The sequence below is a fragment of the Artemia sp. Qi Xiang Cuo genome, chromosome 5 (assembly GCF_049724085.1).
Source record: "Artemia sp. Qi Xiang Cuo chromosome 5, ASM4972408v1, whole genome shotgun sequence".
NCBI classification, from domain to species: Eukaryota; Metazoa; Arthropoda; class Branchiopoda; order Anostraca; family Artemiidae; genus Artemia; species Artemia sp. Qi Xiang Cuo.
Window position 1 is genome coordinate 40,423,888 of NC_142798.1, and position 15,239 is coordinate 40,439,126.

The following is a 15,239-nucleotide window of genomic DNA, read 5'->3' on the forward strand; positions in this document are numbered from 1 at the left end:
ATACACGTAGCACTTTGAATAAATGTATGTATTATACGCACTTTTCGCATATGATATTACCCTACAAACAACATTTTGAATGAAATACTAGCAAAATTAATAAATCATTAAGATAAACATCCCCAATGGTAAAACCAGCATTCACGAGCAAGACAATTTATAAATTGAAGAACTAGCAGATAGTGGGCAAAAAAGCAAATGCAAGTAGCAACAGCACTGACAAACCAATAAAATAAAAACGAAAAGTAGCACTTTTTATTACTGAACCAAGTAAGCACAAAATAGGACTGAAACTAAATACAGAACAGAAAAAAAGAACACAAATATGAACAGTCGAAACACTGATTACACTTATAATTATCTACGATTGATGATGAGTAGCCTAAACACCACTTAGGATTAACTGGGTATTAAACACAAAACTACACTTACAAACTAGTTGAATCAATTATTTATACCCTTATACCACTGACTGAGTCAGTCCACAAACAATCTAAACCTGAAAGCAACACTTGAGAGAAGTAAAGTCATTGAAATAAGATAATCTGAAAAAACTTCAAACACCAAAGCTACAATACAACTGTTTGCTGACAATCAAGTCCATCTAAGAGGTAACATTTCTTAGGGGACACTGTAGCCGGGATAAGCTGATGCTTGACCACCGTAATAGCTTGCTTGGGGTGCTGCACTACCACCATAACCCGTCGGATAACCAGTAGGCTGATTTGGGTAAGGTCCAGTGGCTGCAGCAGTATTAGCTTGGCTTGCTTTCAGCTGAGCTTCAATGGCCTCAGCTTCCTTAAATTTCCCAATACTTTTATAATATTCAATCCATTGCTGACTATAATCTGGTTGGCCACCGGCACCCTGTGCTGGTGCTGCAGCAGCAGGAGCAGCGGTAGGACCCTGAGCTGCTGGTTGAGCAGCAGGATTTACACGAGTTTGACTTTTGGCGTGCTGTTCAAGCATCTCAGCTTCTTTAAGCATACCCATACTTCTATAGTACTCTATCCATTGTTGAGTAAAATCTTGTTGCGCACCAGTTGAAGCAGGAGTAGGGGTTGGAGTAGGCTGTGGTTGAGCAGCAGCTGGTGCTGCAGGTGCACCCTGAGGGGCATTTTGACCGTAGTATTGTTGGTAGTATGCAGCCCAGGCAGCTGCGTTGGGGTCATTAGGTGGATTACCTGGCTGCTGGCCTTGCCTAAAATCTGGATAATTACCTCCCCAATTCTGGGCAGGAAAGTTTTGACCAGGAGGACCACCTTGCGGTCCTGGGCCTCCAGGACCACCAGAAAATTGAGTTGGGGGAGGCGGAGCAATTCCCAATTTCTCTGCCATCAATCTTTTGGCATGATCAATTTGTTCTACCGTGCCTCGAATAACGAATATTTTTTCATTGGCATTTGGAGGTGGATTTTTGTCAATCTCACAATGGGCACCAGCAGTCATATTAATCCATTTAATAGTTTCTCCGCCTTTTCCAATAATTATGCCACATTTATGGGCAGGCACAACAAAGGTGCTAGTGACAGGTTCTCTACCATTCCTAGGACCAGGACCCCCTGGTCCCATTGGCCCACCCATTGGTGGACCATAGCCATCCCAGTTGCCTGGAGGTCCTCCAAATCGACCTGCAGGCATGGGACCACTGCCCCTCCCACGGCCTGATTGTCTATCTCTGATCATTACAGACTCAACGAGGTCTTCAATCCTTTTACGTGCTTCTTGACATTGATTTGGGGTACCAGTCAAATGACACATTCTATATTCTCCAGGTCCGTTTTCATCGTCTTTTTGGAACTGCACTCTGGCACCAGTTTCATTTTGGATACGATTTATCATTTCACCGCCCTTACCTATAACAACACCAACAGCAGAGCGATGAACAGGGACTTGAATAGCCTCGGGTCCACCAAATCCGGTAGGACTACTGAACTTTGGTCTACCCCCGAATCCACCACCATCCATTTCTTTATCAGCCATTAGATCGTAAACCATTGATCTTGCCATTTCTACTTTATGAGGATCTCCCATAATGCGTAGGGGTTTGTCAGCATCAGGGCTAGAATTTTCTTGAAGGATAAACATTTTTGCACCAGTCCTCTCCATTAGCTGTTTAATGGTTTCTCCTCCTTTACCAATAACGAGACCAACTTTATCTTTGGGAACCATTATCTCAACCTGGCCACCTCCACCTCCTCCTGTGTTACCTCCTCCCATTGGATTGCCCATAAAAGTGGGTGGTCCACCCATTACAGCACCATTTTGAATACCAGCATTATGGGCTGTAATAATACTCATTATCATATCTTTGCAACGTTGGATTGATTCTGGTGTACCGGTCAATGTACAACCTCTGTCTCCAACGCCGTTGCTGTCAGGGGCCATCTGGATTTTACAGCCAGTCTCAGCTTGTAGTCTTGAAATGGATTCACCTCCACGTCCAATAATCAGACCCACAAGCTTGTCAGGAACACTGATGTCTTCGCTTCTTTGGCCTCCTATAAGATTTAAGAGTGAATACGAAATGTACATAGATTCAGGAAATAAAAAAACAACAGGTATCTTTTCTGTAATATGCATTGACATAACTGCACAATATGATAATAAAATATGCAAAAACACAAAATATGACTGACTTGAGGAAAAAAACTCAAGCTCCAAGAAGTTTACAACGAACTTTAACACATAGGAATTTTTTTTCCATTCCATTAATTTCCATTACAATATAAAAAATATTTATAGAAAAGTTCAAAATTTTTAAAATTGATATAACGTAAATGTTTAATTGTAGATTATGTGAATAAAATCGCCAAAACTACCCCAAATTGCTTGGAAATCTCTCAAACGATTTATTACATTCTGAAGATCCCTATTGGTCCAAGGTGGCCACAGATTTAGAGGAATATGCAGTTAAAAATGAGACACCCACCAGTATAGGATCCACAAGGAGATGAACTTGAAAAGAACACCACGCAGAAAATATGAAAGAACAAATGGGATTATCACGACAGAACAACTAGAAACGACAAACGGATGGAAATAGCATGACAAGTTTCTGTTAAACAGGAGAGGCTTGGATTATACTTCAAACATATTCCGTCCAGTCAAGTCAGAATAAGCAACAAGCAGCTCCAAGATTTGGGGAGGAGTATCCTAGCGGTGTATCTTCACCATTGATAGAGTAGTCAAAAGCACTGTTAAGACCTTCAAAAAAAATTTAAGGCGCCAGGCGATGACCACCTACCAGCATAAATTAACAAAGCAAGTATGGTATTTCTTGAAGCCCTATCAACCTTACTTGGCAAGGCCCGAGATGTCCAAAATGTCCTCCAGGAATGATGTAATGCTACTATAATCCCTATATTCAAGAAAGGACATGAACAATGTAAAAACTACGGAGTCTCACTAAAAGAAATAGGAGGAGAGTTCTTGCAATAGTTAATGTGAGCCGCTTTAGAAAAGAGTAATAGCAACTAAGGAAAAACCAGACAGCTTTCGACCCTAACATGGGGTGTGTAGACCACATCTTTTACCTTATGCCTTGTTCCTCAGGGATCGGATGCCTTCGTAGTCTTTGTCGACCTCCATTGCCGTATTTGACTGTGTTACGACCCCTGCTGCACTAAATAATGCATCTAAGATGGTGCCCGGAAAGAATCTAAGTGAATACTATGAGAATAGTATGGTGAGCTAATGGAACTGTTTTACACAATATAGGACGTTCGCCAAGGACATTCGGCATTGTCAATTTTTTTGTAACTATAATAAGTTGGATTACAAAAAATGTAATTATATTGAAAAAAGATGATGGTGTCACCATCTCAGTACAAGAAGCCAGTGCTGACATTGAACATGGTAAAGACGATATGTTGTTCGCAGACTACCCAAAAGCAAAATATATGATACATGAAGAGTAGCAAATGCTGATAGTGAGACAGGACTCGCGATAAGTATCCCCAAGATAAAGCATTCTATACACCTCAACTGGGAACCTAATGTAAGGGTGGAAGAGTTCAAACATCTCGAGTCACTGATAGATGCTAGACCTGTACCTACAAATGAGATTCAAGCCAGAATAAACAAGACTTCGCTCGGTGTTTGGCCAGCTGCGCAAACTACTACGAACTAGAAGGGTAATCAACCTCGTCACAAGGCTCAGGATACAATTAGCATGAGCGTGATGAATTCTGTTATATGGATGGGAGAGTCAACAACCAACGGTCGATAAAAATATGCGGATAAAAGCTTGACCTCTACAAAATGACCAAGAAAAGACGTCTTCATTGGGTCATCCATGTAATGAGACACCCGGAAAAGACCCTGGCGCTTTAGGTGTTATGAGCACCACCACCTCCCCTTCTTGGTAGACGAAAAAACCAAATGCAGTTCAAATGTTGGCAGAACGTAGCCAGAAAGGATATCAAACCGTTTAAGGGTTTCCTGAACCATGCATGACCAGAGTTTCCTCTATCACACACGGAAAACAGAAACCAGGTACTTGTTCCAGCAGTTTTTCGAAGCCGAGTTGGACTGAACAGCCTGCGTCTCGTCTAGATACAGTAAGCAAGCATACTCAACTACAAGAGTTCGATCCACCTTTAAAATAAATTTTATGTCATCCAGGATTACATTCTTCAGCTTTTCCACCCAAATGGTAACCACTAACTAGTTTTACTATTACTTATACCGAATTCATTCAGCAGCAAAGATTAAAACTGAAACCTGAAAGCCATTTTCCTTTTTTCCCCACAGGAAACACGTAAAACTTGTAATTTTTAAGTCACAATAAAAGCATGTTTTATTAGGTATGCCATACAGCCAAGTTCTGTGATATTCAGAAAATAGTTCATCAGGCACAATGTCAAAATCTTGCCTCTCCCCAACGAATTAAGTGAAGCGAACCGAGGATCTCTAGAAGAAAGGTAGAGCAGCTACACAAGATCCTCAGACTCTACCGCTGATAACATGCGTCGCGATCAGCCATAAGAAAAGCCCTCAAACTGAAGAACAAGGTACCGTCCATGGACAGAAAATTTTCACTTAAAAGCTTGATTATCTCGGAATTTTTACTGTGCTAAAAGTTTAACAGATGCATGTATAAATGCAAAATTGAACTGCGACTATACTCGTTATTTTCAATGGGTTCTGTAAGACTTGAATCTCAAAATGTTGGTTTTCTTCTAACGCTTTCAATGACGTTTCACTCAAGTTAGACTTTCGATCCTTTGGGAAATAAAAACAACTTTGACCTGAGAATACTGAATTATATCCTAATGATCTTTGTAACACTCGGAGTATTGTATCAGTTCATTTTTATGTTTTAGATTTTGTTGTTGTTGGTTCTGACTCGGGGCAGATTGTTATCCTGGAATACAACCCACAGAAGAATGTATTTGAAAAAGTGCATCAAGAAACATCTGGCAAAAGTGGGCACAGAAGGATTGTTCCTGGCCAGTATTTAGCAATCGATCCCAAAGGCAGAGCAGTCATGATTGATAAGATTTATTTGCTACATATTTGCCACACAAGACTTTTTATTAAGTGCAACAGCAAATGATATTTGACAAAAAAGACAACTTGAATATTTGCCAACGGTGTCAGATATTCACTGTTCATAGCATCGATTTGACCTCCAGCTGAGATAAGTTGCTCACAAACATCTAGGTGCTTTTTTCAGCTGTGAGGTGTAGAGATGTACTTTTATGACTATTCTGAGCATTTGTATCTACTCTGTTTTATAGATTATACCTTCAGTTTTATAACATCCAGTTATCAACCCGAGGTGCAGCTTTACCAAGCTCTAGGAGATAAAGTCAAGTGGATATTAGCCAATCTTCCCAACCCTTGCTACAGATTTACTATCATGTTAGGCTTGCACAAAACCTAATCTTTTATCCATGATAATATTACAGGACTTCAAAATCTAATAGCAGCTCAGAATTTTCGTAGAATACAAATCAGTTCAAAAACAAGACCTGTCAAGGATGAAAAACAATGTAGAAAAAAGCGATATTTGAAAGACACAAACATACACAGAAATAGAAGTTGAACTCAAGCCAGACACACACATACACACACAAAAAAAAAGAAACGATTTAAGACGAGAAAAGAAAAAAGAACTTCAGAAACATTTAGAGAGAATAAAATGCATGAAAGTTCTAACTACATTACAATCTAGGCTATTACAGTCGAGTTATGTCTACACTAAATAGGTAAAATAATTCAGCCATAGGTGAAAGGGGAGGGAGGGTTAAAACACGAAAAAGATACATTCGAAGCATGTTTTTTAAAGCAAGATTTTCAACCTTTACCAAGGAATTCTTGTCATGTTAAGCTTAAGTAGTCTACTCTTAATTTCAGAAATAATTTTTAGGTCTTAAAATGTAGTTACTGAAGATTTTAATAGTGTACCAATTGCCTCAACATGTAGTTTTTCTCAAACAATACCCCCTACTTGTGAAAAAGGGCGTATTTTATAGGCATTAAACTGCATCGTCGCTGAAACCAAACTCGGTTAAGATTTAGCAGGAGGAACTTGCAGCAAAAAATACAAATTACAATTGAAAAAAAAAACCTCCAAATAAATCTAGAAGGCAAATCACGTAAAGGACATATCTATCATAGGCAGCGGATTAGCGCTGCCTAAATAAAGAACGACGTTGGCACAAATTATATTTTTTTTTTTTTTTTTTTTTTTTTTTTTTTTTTTTTTTTTTTGGTTGGTTAGTTGGTTTTACACCAGGGCACTTCGTATCGGAGGAGTTGTCATAGAAACTTGGAAAAGGACTCATTCGATTGGAAGGGCTTGTGCCTTTTTAATAGTCGAAAGTGATTGGAAGGTAACCCCTTCCGCACCCACCCTTTCACCAAACATACCCAATCAAAATTTCGAGATAGCCATTTTGTTCAGCGTAGTTGAAACAAAATTTTGTTCAACAGCCGTCAGGGCAAGGGTTGTTATTTTTGCCCTGGGAGCATATAAGGTTTCAATTGAAAGTGTTGTCGTAGAAACTTCAAAAAGGGCTGATTCAGTTGAAAATTCAAAGGGCTTATGCCCTTACCTTATAGTCGAAAGTGATTGGAGGGCAACTACCCCCCCTCTCACGCCCACCATTTCCCCAAACACATGCAATCAGAATTTTGAGATAGCCATTTTGTTCAACCCAGTTGAAAGTTTTGGAAATTAGGTCTTTGAGGATGATTACCCCTTGAGAGGCCTCAGGGCAAGGGTTGTAAGTCATGGCCTGGGGGCATATGAGATTTTTTTTAATAGAAAGCGTTGTCGTAGAAACTTACTAAAGGGCTGATTTGATTGGAAATTGAAAGGGCTAGTGCCCTTTTAAATCGTCGAAAGGGATTGGAGGGCAGCTCTCACGCCAACCGTTTTCCCAGACACATCCAATCAAAATTTTGAGATAGCCATTTTGTTTAACGTAGGTGAAAGTTCTGGAAATTAGGGCTTTGAGGATGACGACCCCTCCACAGCCCTCAGGCAAAGGGTTGTAAGTTATGCCCTTGGGTCATATAAGGTTTTTTTTTATAGAAAGCGTGGTCGTAGAAACATCAAAAAGGGCTCAATCAATTGGAAATTAAACGGGCTAGTGCCCTTTTTAACATTTGAAAGTGATTGGAGAGCAACTACCCCCCCTATCACACCCACCATTTTCCCCAAACACATCCAATCAAAATCTTGAGAAAATTATTTTCTTCAACGTAGTTTAAAGTTCTGGAAATTAGGTTTTTGAGGATGACACCCCCTCCCCCATAACCCTCAGGGCAAGGGTGGTAAGTCATGCCCTGGGGACATATAATGATTTTTTATTTTTTTTAGAAACTGTTGTCCTAGAAACTTCAAAAAGTGCTCATTCGATTGGAAATTGAAGGGGCTAGTGCCCTTTTTAATAGTTGAAAGTGATTGGAGGACAACTAACCCCCCTCTCACGCCCACAATTTTCCCGAACACATTCCATTAAAATTTTGAGATAGCCATTTTGTTCAACGTAGTTGAAAGGTCCAGAAATTATGTCTGGGGATGACAAACTCCACAGCCCCCAGGACAAAGGTTGTGAGTTATGCCCTGGGGGGATATAAGTTGTTTTTTTTATAGAACTCGTTGTCGTAGAAACTTCTGCCTCCCATCCCCCCCCCCCTAAACCCATAATTTCCCCTAACATTTCTGATCAAAATTTTGATATAGCCATTTTGTTGAACGTATTTGAAGGGTCCGAAAATTATGTTTGAGTATAACAGTCCCCCCCCCCTTACAGCACACAGGGCTAAGGTTGTAAGTTATACCCTGGAGACACATAAAGTTTTTATAGAAAGCGATGTCGTTGAAACTTGAAAAGTGCTGATTCAATTGGGAATTGAGAGGACCAGTGCCTTTATTATAAGTCATAAGAGATCGGAGGGCAAATGCCCCCCCCCCCACGCCCATCATTTCCCCAAACACTTCCGATACACATTTTGATATAGCCATTTTGTTGAACGAAGTTGAATGGTCCGGAAATTTCATTTTTGAGTATGAAGCCCCCCCCCCACAACCCTCAGGGCTAAGGTTGTAAGTTATGCCCTGGGGACGTACAATATTTTTTATATTAAGCGTTGTCGTAAAAACTTCAAAAAGAGCTTATCGGATTGGAAATTGGGAGGGCATTTGTCCTTTTTAATAGTCGAAAGTAATCGGACCCCCCATGCCTATCATTTCCCCAAACATTTCCAATCAACATTTCGATTTGGCCATTTTGTTCAACGTAGTTGAAGGTCTGGAAATTATGACCTTGAGAATGACAACCCTCCCCTCATAGCCCTCAGGACAAGAGTCCTACGTTATGCCCTTGGGGCATATAATAACAAAACCCCCCAGCCCTCAGCGCAAAAGTTGTAAGTTATGCCCTGGGGGCATATAAGGTCTTTTATTGAAAGCTTTGTCGTAGAAACTTCAAAAAGGGCTCATTCAATTGAAAATTCAAAGGGGTAGTGCCCTTTTTAATGGTCGAAAGTGATTGGAGGGCAACTAATCCCCCTCTCACGCCCACCATTTCCCCAAACACATCCAATCAGAATTTTGAAATAGCCATTTTGTTCAACGTAGTTGAATGTTTTGGAATTTAGTTCTTAGAGGATGATAACCCCCTCAGAACCCTCAGGGCAGGGGTTGTAAATTATTCCCTGGGGGTATATAAGGTTGTTTTTTTTTATAGAAAGCGTTGTCGTAGAAACTTAAAAAAGAAGTGATTGGAAATTGAAAGGGCTAGTGCCCTTTTTAATTGTCGAAAGTGATTGGAGGGCAGCTAACCCTCCACCATTTCCCCAAACACATCAAATAGAAATTTGTGTTGGCCATTTTGTTCAACGTAGTTGAAAGTTCTGGAAATTAGGTCTTTGTGGATGATTACCAACCCCCCACCACCCAGAGACCTCAGGGTAAAGGTTTTAAGTTATGCCCTGGGGACATATGAAGTTTTTTTTTATAGAAAGGATTGTTGTAAAAAGTTCAAAAAAGGGCTCATTCGACTGGAAATTGAAAGGGCTAATGGCCTTTTTAATAGTAGAAAGACTCACGCCCACCATTTCCCCGAACACATCCAATCAAATTTTGAGATGCCCCGGGGGCATAGAAGGTTTTTTTTATATAGAAAGTGTTGTCGTAGAAACTTCAAAAAGGGCTCATTCGATTGGCAATTGAAAGGGCTAGTGCCCTTATTAATAGTCAAAAGCGACTGGAGGGCGAATACCCCACCCCCTCCCCAAGCCCATCATTTCCCCTCACACTTCTGATCAACATTTTTATATAGCCATTTTATTGCACGTAGTTGAAGGGTCCGGAAATTTTTTTTTTCAGTATGACACCCCCCCCCACATCCCTTAAGGCTAAGGTAGTAAGTTGTGCCCTGGGGACATATAAGGTTTTTACAGAAAGCGCTGTCGTAAAAACTTCAAAAAAGGCTCGTTCAATTGGGAATTGAGAGGGTTAGTGCCCTTACTAATAGTCAAAAGCGATCAGAGGGCAAATGCCCCCCCCCCCACAATTTCCCCTAACACTTCCGATCAATATTATGATATAGCCATTTTGTTGAACGTAAGTTGAATGGTCCGGAAATTAAGTTTTTGAGTATGACAACCCCCCCCCCCCCAACCCTTAGGGCTAAGGTTTTAAGTTATGCCCAGGGGGCGTATAATATTTTTCATAGAAAGCGTTGTCGTAAAAACTTCGAAAATGGCTCATTGGATTGGAAATTGGGAGGGCTATTGTCCGTTTTTATAGTGGAAAGTAATCGGAGAGAGAATCCCCCCCCCCAATGCCCATCATTTCCCCAAACATTTGCAATCAACAATTGTATATGGCCATTGTGTTCAACGTAGTTAAAAGGTCTGGAAATTATGACTTTGAGAATGACAATCCTCCCCCCATAGCCCTCAGGACAAGGGTCCTACCTTATGCCCTTGGGGCATAGTTTTTTTTTATTGAAAGTTTTGTTGTAGAAGCTTCAAAAAGGGCTCATTCCATTGGAAATTGAGGACTAGTGCCTTTTTTATTAGTCGAAAGTGATCAGGGGGCAAATGCCTCCCCCCATGCCCATCATTTCCCCAAGTATTTACAATAAAGATTTTGAGATAGCTAATTTGTTCAACGTATCCGAAAGGTCAGGAACTTATGTTTTTGAGGATAACAAATCCCCCCAGCCCTCAGGGCAAGGGTTGTAAGTTATGCCCTGGGGGTATATAAGGTTTTTTTTTTATTATAGAAAGCGTTGTCGTAGAAACTTCAAAAAGAAGTGATTGGAAATTGGAAGGGCTAGTGCCCTTTTTAATTGTCGAAAGTGATTGGAGGGCAGCTAACCCTCCACCATTTCCCCAAACACATCAAATCAAAATTTTTGTTGGCCATTTTGTTCAACGTAGTTGAAAGTTCTGGAAATTAGGTCTTTGTGGATGATTACCAACCCCCCCCCCCACCCAGAGACCTCAGGGTAAAGGTTTTAAGTTATGCCCTGGGGACATATGAAGTTTTTTTTATAGAAAGGATTGTTGTAAAAAGTTCAAAAAAGGGCTCATTCGATTGGAAATTGAAAGGGCTAATGGCCATTTTAATAGTAGAAAGACTCACGCCCACCATTTCCCCGAACACATCCAATCAAATTTTGAGATGCCCCGGGGGCATAGAAGGCTTTTTTTTTATAGAAAGTGTTGTCGTAGAAACTTCAAAAAGGGCTCATTCGATTGGCAATTGAAAGGGCTAGTGCCCTTATTAATAGTCAAAAGCGACTGGAGGGCGAATACCCCCCCCCTCCCCAGCCCATCATTTGCCCTCACACTTCTGATCAACATTTTTATATAGCCATTTTATTGCACGTAGTTGAAGGGTCCGGAAATTTTGTTTTTCATTTTGACACCCCCCCCCCACATCCCTTAGGACTAAGGTCGTAAGTTGTGCCCTGGGGACATATAAGGTTTTTACAGAAAGCGCTGTCGTAAAAACTTCAAAAAAGGCTCGTTCAATTGGGAATTGAGAGGGCTAGTGCCCTTACTAATAGTTAAAAGCGACCAGAGGGCAAATGCCCCCCCCCACAATTTCCCCACACTTCCGATCAACATTATGATATAGTCATTTTGTTGAACGTAATTGAATGGTACGGAAATTAAGTATTTGAGTATGACAACCCCCCCCCAACCCTTAGGGCTAAGGTTTTAAGTTATGCCCAGGGGGCATATAATATTTTTTCATAGAAAGCGTTGTCGTAAAAACTTCGAAAATGGCTCATTGGATTGGAAATTGGGAGGGCTATTGTCCGTTTTTATAGTCGAAAGTAATCGGAGAGAGAATCCCCCCCCCCAATGCCCATCATTTCCCCAAACATTTGCAATCAACAATTTGATATGGCCGTTGTGTTCAACGTAGTTGAAAGGTTTGGAAATTATTACTTTGAGAATGACAACCCTCCCCCCATAGCCCTCAGGACGAGGGTCCTACGTTATGCCCTTGGGGCATAGTTTTTTTTTTATAGAAAGTTTTGTCGTAGAAGCTAAAAAAGGGCTCATTCCATTGGAAATTGAGGACTAGTACCTTTTTTATTAGTCGCAAGTGATCAGGGGGCAAATGCCTCCCTCCATGCCCATCATTTCCCCTAACATTTACAATAAAGATTTTGAGATAGCTAATTTGTTCAGCGTATCCGAAAGGTCTGGAACTTATGTTTTTGAGGATAACAAATCCCCCCAGCCCTCAGGGCAAGGGTTGTAAGTTATGCCCTGGGGGTATATAAGGTTTTTTTTTTTATAGAAAGCGTTGTCGTAGAAACTTCAAAAAGAAGTGATTGGAAATTGGAAGGGCTAGTGCCCTTTTTAATTGTCGAAAGTGATTGGAGGGCAGCTAACCCTCCACCATTTCCCCAAACACATCAAATCAAATTTTTTGTTGGCCATTTTGTTCAACGTAGTTGAAAGTTCTGGAAATTAGGTCTTTGTGGATGATTACCAACCCCCCCCCCACCCAGAGACCTCAGGGTAAAGGTTTTAAGTTATGCCCTGGGGACATATGAAGTTTTTTTTATAGAAAGGATTGTAGTAAAAAGTTCAAAAAAGGGCTCATTCGATTGGAAATTGAGGACTAGTACCTTTTTTATTAGTCGCAAGTGATCAGGGGGCAAATGCCTCCCCCCATGCCCATCATTTCCCCAAATATTAACAATAAAGATTTTGAGATAGCTAATTTGTTCAGCGTATCCGAAAGGTCAGGAACTTATGTGTTTGAGGATAACAAATCCCCCCAGCCCTCAGGGCAAGGGTTGTAAGTTATGCCCTGGGGGTATATAAGGTTGTTTTTTTATTATAGAAAGCGTTGTCGTAGAAACTTCAAAAAGAAGTGATTGGAAATTGGAAGGACTAGTGCCCTTTTTAATTGTCGAGTGATTGGAGGGCAGCTAACCCTCCACCATTTCCCCGAACACATCAAATCAAAATTTTTGTTGGCCATTTTGTTCAACGTAGTTGAAAGTTCTGGAAATTAGGTCTTTGTGGATGATTACCAACCCCCCCCCCCACCCAGAGACCTCAGGGTAAAGGTTTTAAGTTATGCCCTGGGGACATATGAAGTTTTTTTTATAGAAAGGATTGTTGTAAAAAGTTCAAAAAAGGGCTCATTCGATTGGAAATTGAAAGGGCTAATGGCCATTTTAATAGTAGAAAGACTCACGCCCACCATTTCCCCGAACACATCCAATCAAATTTTGAGATGCCCCGGGGGCATAGAAGGCTTTTTTTTTTTATAGAAAGTGTTGTCGTAGAAACTTCAAAAAGGGCTCATTCGATTGGCAATTGAAAGGGCTAGTGCCCTTATTAATAGTCAAACGCGACTGGAGGGCGAATACCCCCCCCCCCCTCCCCAAGCCCATCATTTCCCCTCACACTTCTGATCAACATTTTTATATAGCCATTTTATTGCACGTAGTTGAAGGGTCCGGAAATTTTGTTTTTCATTTTGACACCCCCCCCCACATCCCTTAGGACTAAGGTCGTAAGTTGTGCCATGGGGACATATAAGGTTTTTACAGAAAGCGCTGTCGTAAAAACTTCAAAAAAGGCTCGTTCAATTGGGAATTGAGAGGGCTAGTGCCCTTACTAATAGTTAAAAGCGACCAGAGGGCAAATGCCCCCCCCCCACAATTTCCCCACACTTCCGATCAACATTATGATATAGTCATTTTGTTGAACGTAGTTGAATGGTCCGGAAATTAAGTATTTGAGTATGACAACCCCCCCCCCCCCAACCCTTAGGGCTAAGGTTTTAAGTTATGCCCAGGGGGCATATAATATTTTTCATAGAAAGCGTTGTCGTAAAAACTTCGAAAATGGCTCATTGGATTGGAAATTGGGAGGGCTATTGTCCGTTTTTATAGTCGAAAGTAATCGGAGAGAGAATCCCCCCCCCAGTGCCCATCATTTCCCCAAACATTTGCAATCAACAATTTGATATGGCCGTTGTGTTCAACGTAGTTGAAAGGTTTGGAAATTATTACTTTGAGAATGACAACCCTCCCCCCATAGCCCTCAGGACGAGGGTCCTACGTTATGCCCTTGGGGCATAGTTTTTTTTTTATAGAAAGTTTTGTCGTAGAAGCTAAAAAAGGGCTCATTCCATTGGAAATTGAGGACTAGTACCTTTTTTATTAGTCGCAAGTGATCAGGGGGCAAATGCCTCCCTCCATGCCCATCATTTCCCCAAACATTTACAATAAAGATTTTGAGATAGCTAATTTGTTCAGCGTATCCGAAAGGTCAGGAACTTATGTTTTTGAGGATAACAAATCCCCCCAGCCCTCAGGGCAAGGGTTGTAAGTTATGCCCTGGGGGTATATAAGGTTTTTTTTTTTATAGAAAGCGTTGTCGTAGAAACTTCAAAAAGAAGTGATTGGAAATTGGAAGGGCTAGTGCCGTTTTTAATTCGGTCGAAAGTGATTGGAGGGCAGCTAACCCTCCACCATTTCCCCAAACACATCAAATCAAAATTTTTGTTGGCCATTTTGTTCAACGTAGTTGAAAGTTCTGGAAATTAGGTCTTTGTGGATGATTACCAACCCCCCCCCACCCCGAGACCGCAGGGTAAAGGGTTTAAGTTATGCCCGGGGGACATATGAAGTTTTTTATAGAAAGGATTGTTGTAAAAAGTTCAAAAAAGGGCTCATTCGATTGGAAATTGAAAGGGCTAATGGCCATTTTAATAGTAGAAAGACTCACGCCCACCATTTCCCCGAACACATCCAATCAAATTTTGAGATGCCCCGGGGGCATAGAAGGCTTTTTTTTTATAGTGTTGTCGTAGAAACTTCAAAAAGGGCTCATTCGATTGGCAATTGAAAGGGATTGTGCCCTTATTAATAGACAAAAGCGACTGGAGGGCGAATACCCCCCCCCTCCCCCAGCCCATCATTTCCCCTCACACTTCTGATCAACATTTTTATATAGCCATTTTATTGCACGTAGTTGAAGGGTCCGGAAATTTTGTTTTTCATTTTGATACCCCCCCCACATCCCTTAGGGCTAAGGTCGTAAGTTGTGCCCTGGGGACATATAAGGTTTTTACAGAAAGCGCTGTCGTAAAAACTTCAAAAAAGAATCGTTCAATTGGGAATTGAGAGGGCTAGTGCCCTTACTAATAGTTAAAAGCGACCAGAGGGCAAATGCCCCCCCCCCCTACAATTTCCCCAAACACTTATGATCAACATTATGATATAGCC

The 15,239-nt window shown here is 41.0% G+C and overlaps 1 protein-coding gene across 1 annotated transcript in view; it reads right to left on the minus strand.

Moving 5' to 3' along the window:
- Window positions 1-233: 233 nt before the first annotated feature.
- The window catches only part of Psi (P-element somatic inhibitor), a 53,344-nt gene continuing 38,338 nt past the window's right edge, over window positions 234-15,239 (minus strand). The window contains exon 4 of the mRNA XM_089089581.1: window positions 234-2,501. Within this exon, the coding sequence (XP_088945707.1) occupies window positions 622-2,501 (1,880 nt within the window). The 3' untranslated portion in view covers window positions 234-621. The remainder of the gene's footprint in view (window positions 2,502-15,239) is intronic.